General features: G+C 34.7%; 1 protein-coding gene across 5 annotated transcripts in view; it reads left to right on the top strand.

The window, feature by feature from the left end:
* The window catches only part of LOC147077620 (uncharacterized), a 36,859-nt gene continuing 20,038 nt past the window's right edge, over positions 1 to 16,821 (top strand). For 4 of the 5 annotated variants that reach the window (XM_085960594.1, XM_085960593.1, XM_085960598.1 and 1 more), the window contains exons 1-3: positions 3 to 197; positions 435 to 644; positions 11,217 to 11,300. In XM_085960594.1, coding sequence (XP_085816720.1) covers positions 152 to 197; positions 435 to 644; positions 11,217 to 11,300 — 340 coding nt within the window. In that variant the 5' untranslated portion in view covers positions 3 to 151. Of the gene's footprint in view, positions 198 to 434; positions 645 to 11,216; positions 11,301 to 16,821 lie in introns of all 5 variants that reach the window. The other variant, XM_085960596.1, reaches the window with a different exon arrangement.

The raw sequence follows: 16,821 nt of genomic DNA, 5'->3' as shown, positions 1-16,821 counted from the left end.
ATAGATAATAATAATAAACTGACAAGTTCAAGTTCTTTTCACCTGACAGCTAGCGTCGTTTGAAAATTTTTGAAATTTTATGAAGTAAAACTGCCCATATTTATACATAATTTCTTAATTTTTTGTTATAAGTTATTGTGGATATATAACAATGTCAAACAAAAAGTGTGCCGTGGATGGATGTGTTGTTTTTAGACGTAAGTTGTGTACATTGTGTACAATATTACATTTGAATGTATGAGAATTCATACATCTGCACCAATTTCAATGTGGGACTTCGCGGTCCCAAAAAACGTTTCCACATACAATAATACGTCAAGCTTCCTCTCAAATATGAATATTATTCAAAGACCTGTAGAAAAGTCTGTAGGTATAAGCCCCGCTCCGTGGGGTCTCAAAAATATGTAGTAATTTTGTATTATTTTATATTTCAGGTGGAGTAGTGCTTCACAGATATCCACACCCAGAGACAGAAACAGCTAGATTTTTAAAGTGGGTACGAGTCAGCCGTGTCGATATAAAACAATTAGATGCGACTTTTATACGTAAGCACCGTCGGATATGTGATTCTCACTTTGAGTATAAGTATCGAATGCGTAATAATAGACTCAACATATTGGCGATACCAACGCTACATATTCCAGGTAAGAAAAAAATTATCAGTCCTAATTGTGTTGTGCTTCTTTAAGCTATTTGATTTACATTTGTTTCTTTATAAATATCAGATCAATAAATACTGTACAATTCGGCCCCTTAGAGTCAAAGAAACCCAGCGCTCGGAATGGAGCGGAACGCCCCGGAGCGCCGTTCCTGTTCGTGGGATTTCCAAGGATGGCGTTCCTGTTCGTTAAAACCTCGAAAATGGCGTACCGGTTCGTAAAATATCCGACAGACAGCGAGTCGTCTAGTAAAATCCTCAAGCGTCATACTTAATATTATTACGTTCCGGGTTAGATTTAAAATTTACGAAAATGAATTGATAGGTACAAAGGTACAAAAACATAAATAATTTTTTTTATTAAAAAATAATTTTACTGGTTTAGAACCACTGAATTTTCTATGACCCATACATAATGTACTTAAGTTTTTTTGTTTTTTTGAAATAGTGATAGAGTAAGTGTAAGACAACTTGTTTGAGAACTAACCTTTTTTCAAGACAATACTGTTTTCAAAGAATTTGGCCTTGAATGCAACAATAGACAGACCCTTTTTCCTCAATGGTGATAAAACAATAAAAATGTATACAAAGAAATGCACTGGGGCTGAGTAAGATTTATTGCATTGTCCCAGTATGGGACAATAATGTATTTTGAAAAAAAAAAGGTTTTTATGATTGTAAGGAAAGGTTGGAAGCTATTTTACATTGGAATGTAGATTTACTGTAGTAAACTCTTACTCCCAGCTGATTTAGCCTAGCATATTATGCGAAAACTCCCAAGCGTTTTTTGACAAAAAATCGTCGATTTAGTTTTTTTTAAATAACTAATTCTACACATGTTTTAAAAATTTGAAACTTTTTTTGTGTGTTCTCAATGGTGTATAAAGCAATAATAAGTAATAAAATTGATAGTTTACATCAATAAAACAAAAGAAAAAAATAATGTATCAATATTTATTTAGAAATGAACGGATAAAACTATGTTTGAACAACAAAACAAGTGTGACAACATTTTTTTATTTATAATTGATATATCAAATTTTATAATATAATCTATCCTTATGTAGTAACAGAAAAAAAATAAACATATTATTATTTCTCTATGAAATAGAATTTTTATAAAGTAATCAAAAAAAATCGTATACAGGAGGACCTCGACTTTCGCACATAATTGGTTCCTGAAAAGATGTGCGAATGTTGAATGTTCGAAAGTAGAGGGAAGTAAAAAAAAAATAAATTGTGTGTATTTTGAAATATGTATTTATCAAGTAAATATAAGATGTTTAAGAGACATGTTTAAGTGGGGTATGCGGGTGTTTCCATTAAAAAGTTATCAAGAGTTAACTGTTTGCCACTCTTCTTTTTCTTATTTTAAATGGTAAATCATTAACTTTACAATATTGCTTAACTGCTAGCACGAAATGTAAAGTGAACCAATCTTTTAATATTAACGCAGTAAACCCAGGCTTTTTTATTTGATTACTGGAAGCAATTCTTTATCCTTCCCTTTCAATGCTCTGGGATTTTCTGGTTGATAAATTAACATTGGCATCAATTTTAAATCACCAGCCAAGTTTCCACCAATAAGCAATGTCAATCGGTTTTTAGATGGTTTATGCCCAGGGGCAACTGATTCTTCCTTAGATAAGAATGTACGACTAGGCATTTTTTCCAAAATAAACCTGTGTCATCTACATTAAATATTTGGCTAGAGGAATATTCTCCATCTTCAATAATTTTGGATAGTGAGGAAATAAATTCTTTTGCAGCATCTTTATCCGCATCAGCCGATTCTCCAGTGAATTTAATATAAACCAACCGTTACTTGCTTGAAAAATCGTGTTAGAATCTTCTTTTTCTAGCCTTCCAATCTTCGTACAAACTAAGAGCCTTCGCTTGAATAATTGAAATATTCAGAGGCACATCATTTTGATGTTGGTCGTCGATCCATAATGACAAATATTTTTCCATTCCATCCATAACTATGCCGTGTCTTTTGGAAACAACCTTTAAAGATAATATATTTCCACAATTTTGAACGTATTCCTTAAGTTCATTTTTATTTTTCAAAATTGAACATATCGTAGTAGACCTATTTGTATCATACGAACGTCCGATTGAAGCAAAAGATTCACCGCAATCAGAACGTCATGTGAAGTTTATATGTCCTTGATTTCTTTTTGTTCGTATCAACACTGCAGTTTTTTCAATTCTCACTCATGTTTATAAATTTTTAGGGTGAAATATTTCAAATGAAGAAAATTAGCAAAACGCACAACACGACAACGCCTGCACGCGCTCCTGCGCAAGACTAAACCTATCCTAGCTAGCTCACAAGCAAAGTGACGGGTGTGAGCAGGATGCAAGTGACGCAAGAAATGCACTTGCTTGTGAGCGAGCGAGAAGGGGATATCTTAACCCCACGGCCAGCGCGACGTTTTAAAAAAACGATTTTTTTTTTGAAATGTGCGAAATAGCGAATTGTGCGAAAGTCGAACGTTCGTAAGTCGAGGTCCGCCTGTAGTGTCAAGGTATTCAAGAATATTATTCAATTCACGAAATTGCAAGAGAATACGATACAGTATCGAGGACTAACTGATATGGGAATGAAGTAATTTCAAAAAATAAGTCAAAGCACTAAATCATTTATAATAATATTTATATTCATGTATTTTTTCACCATCTTACCAAAAGTACAGTGGCATCCATTGTTAGTTCAAATATTACAAAATTTATTTTGTAATTTGATATATGAATCATAAAACAACTAAAAGAAATAACAGAATTTAAAATGTGTTTATATTAATTAACCGAATTAATAATGTTTTATTATTTTTATGACCCTCTTTGGTCTCAAGTTCGACAGCAGAGCAATTATGACTTGTGAGTTAATAGGGTAAGACATAATTATAAATAAAGCGGACACTAAAATAAATGCTACTCACACCCAACACACAGTGAATATAATGCTTTGTCTACACGAGACGAAATATGACGGGAAAAAATTTGGAATAAATCGTAAATTTGGTTCCAAACTTTCGGCCGATGGATCGGCCCAGATGGAGTTTTCGCATAGGTATGGTGGGCCGAAATATCGGCCGAATGGGAGTAAAAGGGTTAATTTATAAAAGGAGACACTTATTTTTTTGCAAGTTCATACATATTATTTTAACCCTTAACACTCGAGTGCCGCCATATCGGCGGCATTACAAGTTTCCCGTATTACTCGAGTGCCGCCGTAGCGGCGGCACGCTTATAAAATCATTTTTTGTAATATTTTCAGAATTTTTTATAATGCGATTTCAATCAAGTTAGAATGAATAATAATAGGTTATTACATTTATCTGAGAACGAAGTCGGCAAAAGAATACTGCGTGCGTAATTTCAACATAGTATTTTTATCGGAATCTTCTCTTTTTATTCGTAGGTCGTCGCTTTGCAAGCAATGTTTTTTTGTCACATAAATTTTATTTATTGAACGTTCCCAGACTAGAGTGAAGTGTTTGTCACGCATGATTTTGAAGTGTGTTTATATTTTTTATTGGTTCTCGCTTGCGCAGGGGCGTCTCGTATAGTTTACAGTTTTATATTTGAATAGACTGTTTTTGATGACAATACTTACTAGTATATTATGCCGATTCGGAACCTACATAATGTGAAATACTCTAATGAGTCAAATGAAAATTATTACGTATCGATTTATTATTTTTTGAGAAATCTTTTGATAATGTGTACCGCACTGGGATTGAGTTGTTATGAGCCCGAAACTAATTTAGGAAATTTACGAGACAGCCGCTTATATTACAAGTGTATTTGAAGGCAATTCATTTGTATCATATTTACAGTCATGACTCATAACTATATGTTTGGACGATTTACATAGCCACTTCTCTACATACCGCTATTTCATTACGATTCTGTGATAAGCCAGGATTACATATTGGAGATTGCTTTGTGAAATACCACACAATGAAGAATTATAAATAAACTAAAAATAAGTACAGTATATTCATTATAAATCTATTTTACAGAATAAAAAAAAAATTTTCTTTTTTACATTTTTGTCATCAATTAAATGTTTTATATTGAAATTATGCTTTGTACGGAAAAAAGTCTCGAGTGGGTGGTATGTACCTATAAAAAAAATCTCGAGTGGAAAAGGTTAATACAGTTAAGGTTAAGGTTCATGCCTAAATATAGTGAGTTAATAACGTAATAGTTATAATGCTCACTGGAACTTTTAATTTTTTAAATGAAACACATTAAATACATATATTATCTTTACTGTATAAATGACTTAATTAATTTGTTAAATATTGCACAAAAATAACATAGTAAAAATAGTGTGAATAAAACTACGTGCCCTACCTAAGTATCTACCGAGATATGTATACTATATCTGTCCTACCGAGGGTTGAAATTCTTGAGCACGTTTATGATCAATACGGCAGTGGTAGGCAATTTTTCTTTGTAATGAAACTTTAAATTTTGTATCGAGACAACCATAATTGACCGAATTGTCCATTTATCATATTATTATGTTAGCGAAATTTACATGGGTTTGACGCGTTCATAGTTTTTGTATTTCATAATGCAATCGGGGTCGTTCATTGGTCGTTTATCAATATTAAGTTGTATGCAGCCAATGATAAGCGTTTTCATCAGAGGAAGCGACAAAATTATGCTCCTTATTTTTCCAAATTTAATCATTTTAAGTTGTGTTTTTTTGGTTTCCCATTACCTAACCCCCATGCTTTGCTGCTCTACACTAATTTATTTTTTATATTTCTTACATTATTGGTGAATTGGTGAAGTTCAGCGGAAATACTTTGCAGTGAAAAACTAAGTAGGTACCGAGAGAGATGGAATAAAATAAGGGAGGCCTTCATCCAGCACTGGATCGACCAAGGTTGATGGTTTGGGTTCTAAATAATTATTATTGCATACATGAAAAAACCTAACTATTGCAGCTGCTTGCTAAATTTTTAAATTTCCGAAAAACTTGTGCTCTGACATCGTTTAAAAACTCTTTGTAGGTACCTACTTAATAGCTTAAATTGTTGTTTAATAATTTCTAAGGGGGTCAAATATTTCATATTAAATAGTAAATACAGTCATGCTTTTCCCTGTAACCAGAACATACGTATTTGCTGTTTTACCTACCTACTCATCGTTACGGAATCGCCAGTTAATAATTATTTATCCTAATCTATTATAATATTTTACATTGAGTGACAAAAAAAATAAATATCATTTCCTCATATATTTTTATTGTTTTAATTTTATATGGATATTTTTCGGGTTGAATGAACTGTGTTTTTAATGGTTAAACTAATATAATAATACATTTAATAATTTAAATCAAATAATTCCATAATAAATATAGATACATATTCGTGAACATCGTATGCATGTTAAAATTTTTTGTATTGTTTAAGGTACAATACGAAATAAAAATATTTAAATAAATCAATCAGAATCCAATGAGATAAATATATATGAAAAATTTCCCTGTATATAACAATTTCTATAACATTGGAAACCTATTAGAATAATTAATTATCCTACATGTCCACATGATGAAAATATTTTTTTTCTAATAATATGTACCTACACTTCTGAGGTTGTTTAAAATGATTCATATTTAATAAGAATGCTACATTTGTAAATCTTGCGTATTACATACTTTTTTAATTAATTTATTAAAAACCATGCCCTTGCTTTTTCGTATACGATGGATTTTAATTTGATTAAAAATAGTTTACCATAATCAAAATATTTCGAATTTACGAAAAATCAGAGCTTTGAAAAAAGCGGCATGTATTTTGTTTAAACCGAAGTATCTTCACTCATATTTCTATCCACTCCTAGTTGCATATTTTTATTCAAACTGCTAACAAAACCAATGGGAGATTGTGATTAGTTTGTCTATTATTTCATGTATTTTAATAATGTTTCCCACTCCAATTAGATTCATATACGTTTAGTTATTTATATTTGTATAATTATTAATGTATTTTTTAGAAAACGATTTCGTAAACTAAAATGACTCTATATTTGTATGTTACCACTAATTGTTATAGCCGACAGCGTATTGGGCGAAGATGATGATGAAAAAAGTACATCATGTAAAACTAAAAGATATTTTTATGTTACAGATATTATTATATCTAATATCACACATTTTTGGAAAATTGTCGAGCGTTCCCGTTCGTGAAATTTTCCATTTCGAGCACTGAAGAAACCTATCTTAATTTTTAACAATTTTGATTTATTTTCAATTTCAATTTTTCAATTTCAATTTTAATTTATTTTACATATTGTGGACATTACAAATTATAAGTTTAAGACGTTCACAACATGACATTTAGCAACAAATAAATATTATTAAAAAAGTATTATGTAATATTGTAATTATGCAATATTAAGTTATTCTATAGTATAAATGTGTAAATACAAAAAATATGAAGTATATAGGTACAAGGAAGTACACCGGATGAGTTAAGCAGACCCTATTTTAAGAATTTATAAAATAACGTCCACCTATACTCATTCTCACGTAGATGGAATATATCAACATCCGAAGCAATTTGGTTGAACAGAGTTATTGCTCTACCAATTGGCATCACCAATGGCAGGTTAGTTCTGCTCCTCGGGAGAACAAACAACTGATGCTCCCGATTTCTAAGATAGTTATCAGGGACACACAAGTCAATATTACCAAGAATGGCAGAGTTCTCATTCACACCACGTATTAGTCGAAAAAAATACGTGGCCAAATATTGATATCTTCTAGCACTTAAACTACAGTATGTTAGCATACCTAAGAGAAAGTCAGTTGGATAAAGCCATGGATAATATCCATATAACCTCAAATAAAGGAGTCTCAAAAATTTCTTTTGAACTCGCTCCACCATAAGGTCATATTTCAACTGATGCGGGGCCCAAACAATCGACCCACTCTCAAGCCGGCTTCTCACTAAGGAATTATAAAGAATTTTTAATACAGTAACATCCGAAAAGACCCGGGAAGTACGCAAGACGAAGCCCAACATTTGTAGCGCCTTTTTACAAATGATAGCTATATGACCACTAAATGACAGCTTACTGTCAAACGTAATGCCAAGATCCCTTACAGATGGTATTCGCGAAAGAACTCTGCCATTCATCGAATATTGGAAAAATAATACTCGCGAGGCTCCGGTAAATGATAAAATATTGCATTTTTCAATATTGAAGTCCAGTTTGTTACGCCTGCCCCAATCTAATATATTGTCTATATCAAGTTGGAGTTGACGACAATCGTCCAAGGTGACAACTTCCATGAAGAGTTTCAGGTCATCAGCGAACAACAAAAACATAGCATTTTTAATGACCATTGCTATGTCATTTATAAAAATCGTAAACAGCAATGGCCCCAAGTTTGAGCCCTGAGGGACACCAGAAAATGTATTGAACATCTGTGACTGATAGACGCCATACGATACGTATTGTTGACGATTCCTAAAATAGCTCCCGAATAACTTCAGAAAACGATCGGACAATCCAATTAGTTGGAGTTTTTCCAACAGGATGTCGTGATCGACTCTGTCAAACGCTTTTGAGAAGTCATTGTAGGAACAGTCAACCTGATGGCCTCTATCTAGTGCTGACGACACATAATCTACAAATACCATCAGGTTAGTTTCCGTTGATCGGCCAACTCTAAATCCATGCTGCTCATTCATTATAAATGACTCAATTTTTGGATAAATCATGTTATGCATGATCATCTCAAGAACTTTTGCGGGTGCCGAGAGAACAGCCACCGGCCTGTAGTTCTCCACTGATGACTCAGCACCACTCTTATGGATTGGAGTAACCTTTGACATCTTCCACAATTCGGGAAAGATACCCGTCTCCATCACAAGATTAAATATATATGAAAGCGGGCCTTTGATAAAGTCAATACACCCCTTTAAAAAAAATGTTGGGAGATTATCCGGCCCTAAAGATCGTGTGTTCTTTAGCTTTTTAATGAACCTAAACACAATAGCAACATCAATCGGAAGGATATCAATAGATTGGGCACCGCGTGATGGTTTTCTTGACGTTGAGGCAACATCCAGATTCGGACTACTACTTGCGTAGACAGACCTAAAGTGACCGGCAAATGCTTCTGCCACTCCAGATCCGGTCACCTCTTCGCCTTTCCAACTCATTGAATTGGCAAACCCACCATCCCTTCTTAAAGATTTAACATAGTCCCAAAACGATTTAGAATTTTCGCGGATGCAATTTTCTACCGTTTCTATATGCGCTCGATAGGCCAGTCGAACAGCTTGCCGCACTCTTGAGCGATAAAGACTAAACATTTCATAGTCTTGCTGAATATGCTTAGTCTTCCAAGTTCTATGGTAATAATGTTTGACCCTAATGTCCCCGACAATTTCCCGAGAAAACCACCTCGGGTATCGCCTTCCACCACGACATGGCGACTTCCTTGTAAAACACTGGTCAAAAATATTATAAATAATGTTGTAAAAGTGCTGTACCGCGTCATTTACGTCACAAATTTCATACAACTCACTCCAATCTACCTCACCCATTAATGAGTAAAGTAAATCGAAGTTTCCCCCTTCAAACTTCCACCCCCTCTGCAGATTTATTCTGTGTGAGGGAATGTTAGTCCTCTGAATGAGAGTTGGACGAAAATCGTGTAAAAAAGATAAAGTAGGGTGATACGCATCTTCTCGTACGATCGGTGATATACATCGCGAAATCGATATTTTAACGTTGCTAAAAATCCTGTCTAGAAACCCATTAGCAGAGTTAGGAACATCATTGTACTGGGAAAATCCAAAAACAGCACACAGAAATTCGAGTTCGCTCTTGACCCTTTCACTACTGCGCGCTGAATTCAGGTTAAAATCTCCCATTACAATAATCCTTCTATCCCTAATTAAGATGTCGCTAGACAACATTTTCCCAACAAATAGTTTAAACATCTCCAATTCACTCGCTGGAGGAAAATACACGACACAAACATACGTGGTCATTCCGTTACAGGTTAGTTTTACCCAAAGGTCCTCATTAAGAGTCTCCAAAACATGAAAACGTTCGGCCCGTAACCCTTCCATATTTCTAACTCCCAAAAGACAGCCTCCACCCTGCCGGTGGCCTGTTCCGGAGTCTCGATCCCTTCTGAAGACTGTATACTCACTACCAAAATATTCATGACTGAAAACACTGTTATTGAGCCACGTTTCTGTTAATGCTATGACATCATAATCATCAACCAAAACGCCACTCGAAAACTCCACAGTTTTAGTTCTCAAGCCACGGACATTTTGGTAGTAGAAAAACAGCTCATTAGAGCGGTTACTATTCCGAAATCAGCTACTTGGTAACCTCGGGGTTTCCACATTTGCCACCCATTCCTTTATAAATGAGTGACGTGGCCAATTTTCAGCCTTCAGAACAGTATCAGTAACGTCAGAAGGGATACCCACCTTGAATGATGCGTAGTCCCCTCTTGATTTAATCCGTACTACTGTAAATTCAGCGGTACATAACTTTTTTAAAAATGTCAGGAGATCATTGCTAGTAGTGTCTCGGTGAAACGGGTGAAAATGATAGTGTTTCATCACTGGCTTAACCCGTCCTTCGAGACTTCCACGTACGGCGACTCGGCGTTTCCGTGAAATGGTAGCCCATCCGTCGTCTGTTTTTGTTTTTGCTGCTGAGGTCTTATCTGAGGCCTTATCACACGGTTTTTTTATTAGAGGTTGTGAAGATGTTTCTACATTATTTGGCACGGTACTGGACCCTGGTTTAATATATGATCCTTCACATAGTATTTTTGTTTTAATTTTCGATTGCGACCGTGTCGTCCTTGCATAGGTTGGTGGCGGTGTTGCTCGCGGTGCCGGCACAGGAGGCGAGAGCGAGAAGCAAACAGTGTCTTTCGCTAGTGCACGCGCTGCCGGTGTAGGCGATGTCGCTGGCAATGGTGCGTCAACTACAATTGCACTGGGCTTAATTGCAGTTTTTATTGACACTGATTTATTTTTATTATAAATTTGGTGATCGGTTAGAATTTTTTCGATTGATTCTACCTTTTTTAACAAAATGGCAATCATTTCTGACTGCTTTCTTATGATACACAACAAATCCACATTTTCCACGGTATTGACGATGTTTTTAGACATTGTAATGCAGTTTTATAAGTGAATTATTGAATTTAAACTTAGAGCGTGTATGCTTGAATTTAAACTTAGAGCGCTTATGTATGGTACTCGACATTAAATGACATGTTATGTTAAGTGACAAAGAAACTTATCAAAAAATTCAATGGATAAAAGATAAGACAATACATATCTCCTGCAAACACTCTCTTGTTAATGTCTGTGGAATGTAAATTTACTTGTGTTTGAGGTCTTCTGTAAAGTAGAGAAAAATGAAATACGTTTCTTTGACTCTAAGGGGCCGAATTTATACTGCACACTACCAAAATAAGAAGGTATGGTAAACTATTTTTCAACGATTACTAATTATGGCGAACATTGCACGATTTCAGTTGAATGTGCAGAATCATCCTTGACGATGGGGCAACAGCCTCAGTTGCTGCGGCCTAGAACTTCTATTGTTTGGCAAGAGGAACGTGAGTAATATTTTTAAGTAACGTACCTACCAAACGGAATAGTCAGGGCTTGCTTGCCGGATATGCATTCGCAGTTGAACGATAGAAGCGAACCTTCCGGAAATAATACGAAGTACACGGCGGTGCGGAGCTTCTTTGACGTTTCCTAATTTTCACAACCTGTCAAATAGCACCGTACCTACTAAATAGTATGATCCATTCTGTATACACAAGTTAGAATGAATTTTTTTTTCGACCATGTCCGATCCTAATAGGATCATATGAGCCTCCACAGAGTAGAGGTTTGTATTAACAGATTTTGTTTTTTACGAGAAATGGATGTCAGCCACTTGCTCAATCTATTAGGTCAATACCCTGACTCACACACAAATTGAAAAACAATATGTGTACTTGCCAGACCCAGGATTCGAACCTGAGACCCACGGCGTGATAGTCCAACGCTTAAGCCGCGCGGCCACCGTGGGTGCACATAATAATCCGCGAAACAATAATTATGCTACTCAGTGAGTTAAACTTAATTCTATTTAAAAACAAGTTCAAATAAATGTTAAATTTTCAGCATTAAAAATCATGAGTTCTAAAAATGAATACGACCGAGTGTGGAAACTTTTCAAACGATTTGGAGATGAAGCAACATGTTTGAAATGCAATAAAATCATTATTACGCAGCCATTGACAGTCTGTGTTTTTTGAAATCCTATTTTAACCCATAGCCGACCATGCACGAGAATTTCACGTGCGGAATTTTTTTGTCTTTTGTACCAAGCACGAGAAATTCACGCGTCTGAGGAGGCACGTTTTCGTTAATTTTTTGGGACGTCCATAGGCATCTATCGAAAAAATAATGAATTAAATAAGTTTAAGAAGAAGATTTCTGTACCACATAAAATTATGATTAGCAAGGTTTCTTACCAAATAAATAAATTATTGTATTTTTAAATGTATCACCATGAGAAAGTGTCGCTGCGAATAACGTATTGAATTGAGTACCTTTTTAAATATATTTTTTTGTGATTATGTGACATCTATTGTTTAAATTGTTGATCTAATATATTTTAAAACAGCTTCCTATACTCTACAAATCAATGATTAGCGAAGTTTTCAACCAAATAATAAATTTAAAAAATACTTGAAAATATCGCGGGATTCCGAAGACCATTTTTTTTATGAGTTTCGCCCGTCAAGCGTAAACATCTGTCGAAACAGCCACTTGATATGCTATTTACAAATGCTTCGAAATATTTTTAGATGCAGGGTAAAACAGGGAACGTTTTTAAAAATTATCAATTTGTAATATTGATACATTTGAGAACAAAGGACCATACATAAATCATAGTTTGAGAGGATATGGCAGGAACTTCGCGCTCGTATACATTCGATGAAATTGCTCGTTTGGAAGACGCGGAAATTGAAAAATTTATGGAGGATTCGGATAATAGTGATTCGGAGGATATCGGCCTTCTTCTTAATCCACCTATCTCCGATGATTCCTCGGATTCTTCGTCCAACGATGAAAATTCCGACGGCGCAAGTGTGACAGTGCATAACAGTGCATGGCAGTGGAATGCAACTCCGGAAACGGAACTAATTCCATTTACTGGAGTTCCAGGAATTAGCAGGACTGCAGATCTAGCACTGGAGGCTGAGAAAATTGAATACACGGCCTATAGAATCTTCAAACAGCTGCATTTTGGCCTATGATCGCAACTGAAACTAACAGGTAATGATAATAACATATTTTGCAATTATTATGTCATGATACTATAAGTGATGTAAACAAATTGTTATGGTGAATGTATTTATTTATCATAATGTGGTTTCGTTGCCTCAGTTCGTATTTTTATCAATATAAATCGAATTCTAGTGTCTTACTGGATTCTTACTAGGATATTATTAGATCTAATTTTGGGCTGTGAAATAGATAATAAGATCGTATTTTACTCTATTTCCGTTTTTTTTTGTTTCAGATACGCCCAGGCAAGAATTTTACAGAAAGCGGAACCTACCTGGAAGGACACAACAGCTGATGAGCTAGAAGCTCATTTTGCTCTCAGCATTCTGATGGGAACCCAACTGAAGCCGACTGTGTACTCCTATTGGTCCATTAGGAAGTCACCCTTTTTTGGAACTGTAATGCCACGGAATCGATTTACATTGCTTTCTCGGTATCTGCATTTTGCTGATGATGCAATAGCAGCACCGGGAGATCGATCTAAAAAGATTTGTCCTGTTATTGATCATTTGAGGCATAGATTTCGAGAAGTTTATAAACCGGAGGTGAATATTTCACTGGATGAAAGTTTAATGAAGTTCCGGGGGCATCTTTCATATGTTCAATTTAACTGGAATAAGCCCGGTTCGGCATAAAATTTTATAAACTTTGCGAGTCTTCCTCGGGGTACGTGTTTGATTTCAATATTTATACTGGAGAAAAGGTCGGAGATCAGACCCTCCTGTCCAGTGAAGCAATTGTCCATCACCTATTGGCCGGGTATGAGTCTGATGGACATATCCTTTAACTGGATAATTGGTATTCATCTCCCGACCTTTATTTCAGACTAAAGAATGGAAAGACGAACCGCGGAAGTACAGTGAGACCGAACCGAAAAAACATGCCTGTTCAAATGAAAGGCAAAAAGAAGGTAAAACGAGGATCTGCATATTGTTAGTAGTCATGGGCTTATGGCAATACAGTGGATGGACCGTAAACTGGTCACAGTGATCTTCAACCACCATAAAGATTTGTCCATGACTGCGACAGGCAAGACAGATCGAAAAACTCTTCTACCAATCGTCAAACCCCAGGCTATTATTGACAATAATAAATGCATGGGTGTTGTCGATCGGCACGATCAAACTTTAGCTTCTTTTCAGATCATGCGCAGGTATGTTAAAGGCTATAAAAAAAAATTCTATTATATAGCTGATATGGCAATGTTCAATGTCCATCAGATATATAAAAAAAAATTTCAAGTCAATCTGCACTACAATGAATTTAGGGTAAACGTGGCAGAATAAATTCTAGAAAGGGTGACTCTACCAACGCACGCCACAGGTCGTCGCAGTTCAGGGGTCACTCCGATGAGACTAGAGGTGAAAAACTGGGGTCATTTTCCGATTCTCATCGCCAGCACCGTACAAAATAATACAAGTACAAATACAAGACTCGACAGTGCAAAGTGTGCAAGTAACAAAAAAAGGGGAGAAAGGAGTGTCGATGGGAGTGTGAAAAATGCAAAATCGCTCTCCATTTGCCAGAATGTTTTAAATTGTTTCACACCTAAACGGACTCTAATGTATAATTATATTTTTTTAAAGTACTAAACTATTTTTTATTTAGTTTAGCAACTTTAAACTATTTTATGTTTTTTTTTAAATGTCTTGTTTCTCCCTATCTCATTATATATACATATTTTAATGCTGTATATTTAACTATTATTTTATTTAGCTTTTAAATTAATATGTAAAAAAAAATATGTTTGTTAACGTTGAACCTCCCTATCTCATATTATATATGCTTTTTTTAATATTTTATGTGTAAATATAATTTTATTTAGCATAGAAGTTTAATCTGTCATAAAAAAATTAAAATAGGTTTGTTAACTTTGAACCTCCCTATCTCCATTTTCATGTGTTTTATTAATTTTATAACTCTGAAATTATAATATACCATCCTTTTTTTATATATGTTCCAAAAATCAATTGATATCAAGTACATATTCTGAGTTATTGATATTTGATTATTGGAAGTCATTTTACTGTTCTACAAACAAAAATAAACTTGGATTGAATGACCAATGTGTGTTTCGGAAAGTCGGACGCCTATGGGTTAATAAGCAACGTTTTGAATTATTTTTGTCTTCTTACTTATATAAACAAAAAAATATTTTTTTTTGGAATTTGTCTGTTTTTACACTGATTTTAGCATTTTTACAAGTTTTTTTTTTTAATATTCTCGATATCTCGAGAATTCTTTTCTGGAAATCCCGAATCTCGAGATCTAGATTTTCTATGGAAATACCCAAGTCTAGTCATGAGGTATCGAGATTGAAATCCCACCTTAAAATATAATATATATATTATACGGTCGACTATGGCTTGAAAAATATTTTTAGGATTGATTGAGTAAAAATAATTGTTAGGCACCTAGATAATGTTAATTGAATGGATACAAACCAAATTAAGCACCGAAAAGTTGTTAATATTTCATTCATCAATAATAAATTTAGTATTAATTGGTAAACACCCACGGTGGCCGTGCGGCTTAAGCGTTGGACTATAATGCCGTGGGTCCCACGTTTGAATCCTGGGTCTGGCAAGTACACATATTGTTTTTCAATTTGTGTCTGTCAGGGTATGGACCTAGAGCGGAATGCAGAAACATTTGTCATAACTAAAATTTCCTTAGCAGAAAACACTATGCAGAAACATTGTCGTTTTCTATTGAAAATAATATCATATTTAAAAATTCTCTTTCCTATAGTTTAGGTAAATTATTTTATAATTGTTAAACGATGACAAAAATATGACAACTGCATTTTATAAATGCAATAACTATAAATACATATTAATATTTAATTATAATACTCTTATGTTTCCGTTATAAGTCATTATACGAGGGTGGGTCAATAATTCCTTAGAAAAAAGCATTAAAACAGTTTTTATTTTTGGATTTTTTTTTATTTCTCAACATAATCTCCTTGGAGCTCAATACACTTGGTTAGACGTTTCTCAATTTTTTTTAAACCGTCAGAAAAATAAGTTTTCGGAAGGTCCTCAAAATAAGCATTTGTCCGATCGATGACTTCTTCATTTGAAAAAAAACGTTGTCCACTTAGCCATTTTTTTAAGTTTGGGAAAAAGTCACTGGGGGCTAAATCTGGCGAATACGGTGGGTGCTCGACCAATTCGAACTTCAATTCTTCAATTTTAGCCATTGATCGTAAACATGTGTGAACACGGGCATTGTCCTGATGAAAGAGGATTTTTTTCCTGTTTAAATGAGGCCGTTTTTCTTCAATTTTGTTTTTTAGCTGGTCCAATAAAGATGCATAATAATCCCCTGTTATTGTTTTTCCTTTTTCCAAATAGTCAACGAAAATAATTCCACGTGCATCCCAAAATACAGTAGCCATAACCTTACCAGCTGATTTTACGGTTTTCGCCTTCTTTGGACATGGTTCGCCTTTCGCAATCCACTGCTTTGACTGTTCTTTCGTCTCGGGAGTATAGTGGTGTATCCATGTTTCATCTACAGTCACAAAGCGACGAAAAAATTCATCCGGATTGCGTTGCATGAGCGACAACAGGGCTTTAGAGGCCACCACCCTATTGCGTTTATTGTCGACTGTGAGCAAACGCGGCACCCATCTTGCAGAAATTTTTGTAAAATAGAAATGACGCTACCTTTTGAGATCCCTGTAACCTCAATTATCTCACTCAACTTTAATCTTCGGTCACTTAACACCATATCGTGGATTTTATTGATCATTTCTGGTGTAGTCACCTCTACAGGACGTCC

This window comes from Rhyacophila brunnea, unplaced genomic scaffold, assembly GCF_057557595.1.
Source record: "Rhyacophila brunnea isolate RB1 unplaced genomic scaffold, BYU_Rbru_1.0 scaffold_12, whole genome shotgun sequence".
Classification (NCBI taxonomy): domain Eukaryota; kingdom Metazoa; phylum Arthropoda; class Insecta; order Trichoptera; family Rhyacophilidae; genus Rhyacophila; species Rhyacophila brunnea.
The sequence above is the reverse complement of the archived record's forward strand: the minus strand, read 5'-3'. Positions and strand labels throughout refer to the sequence as shown.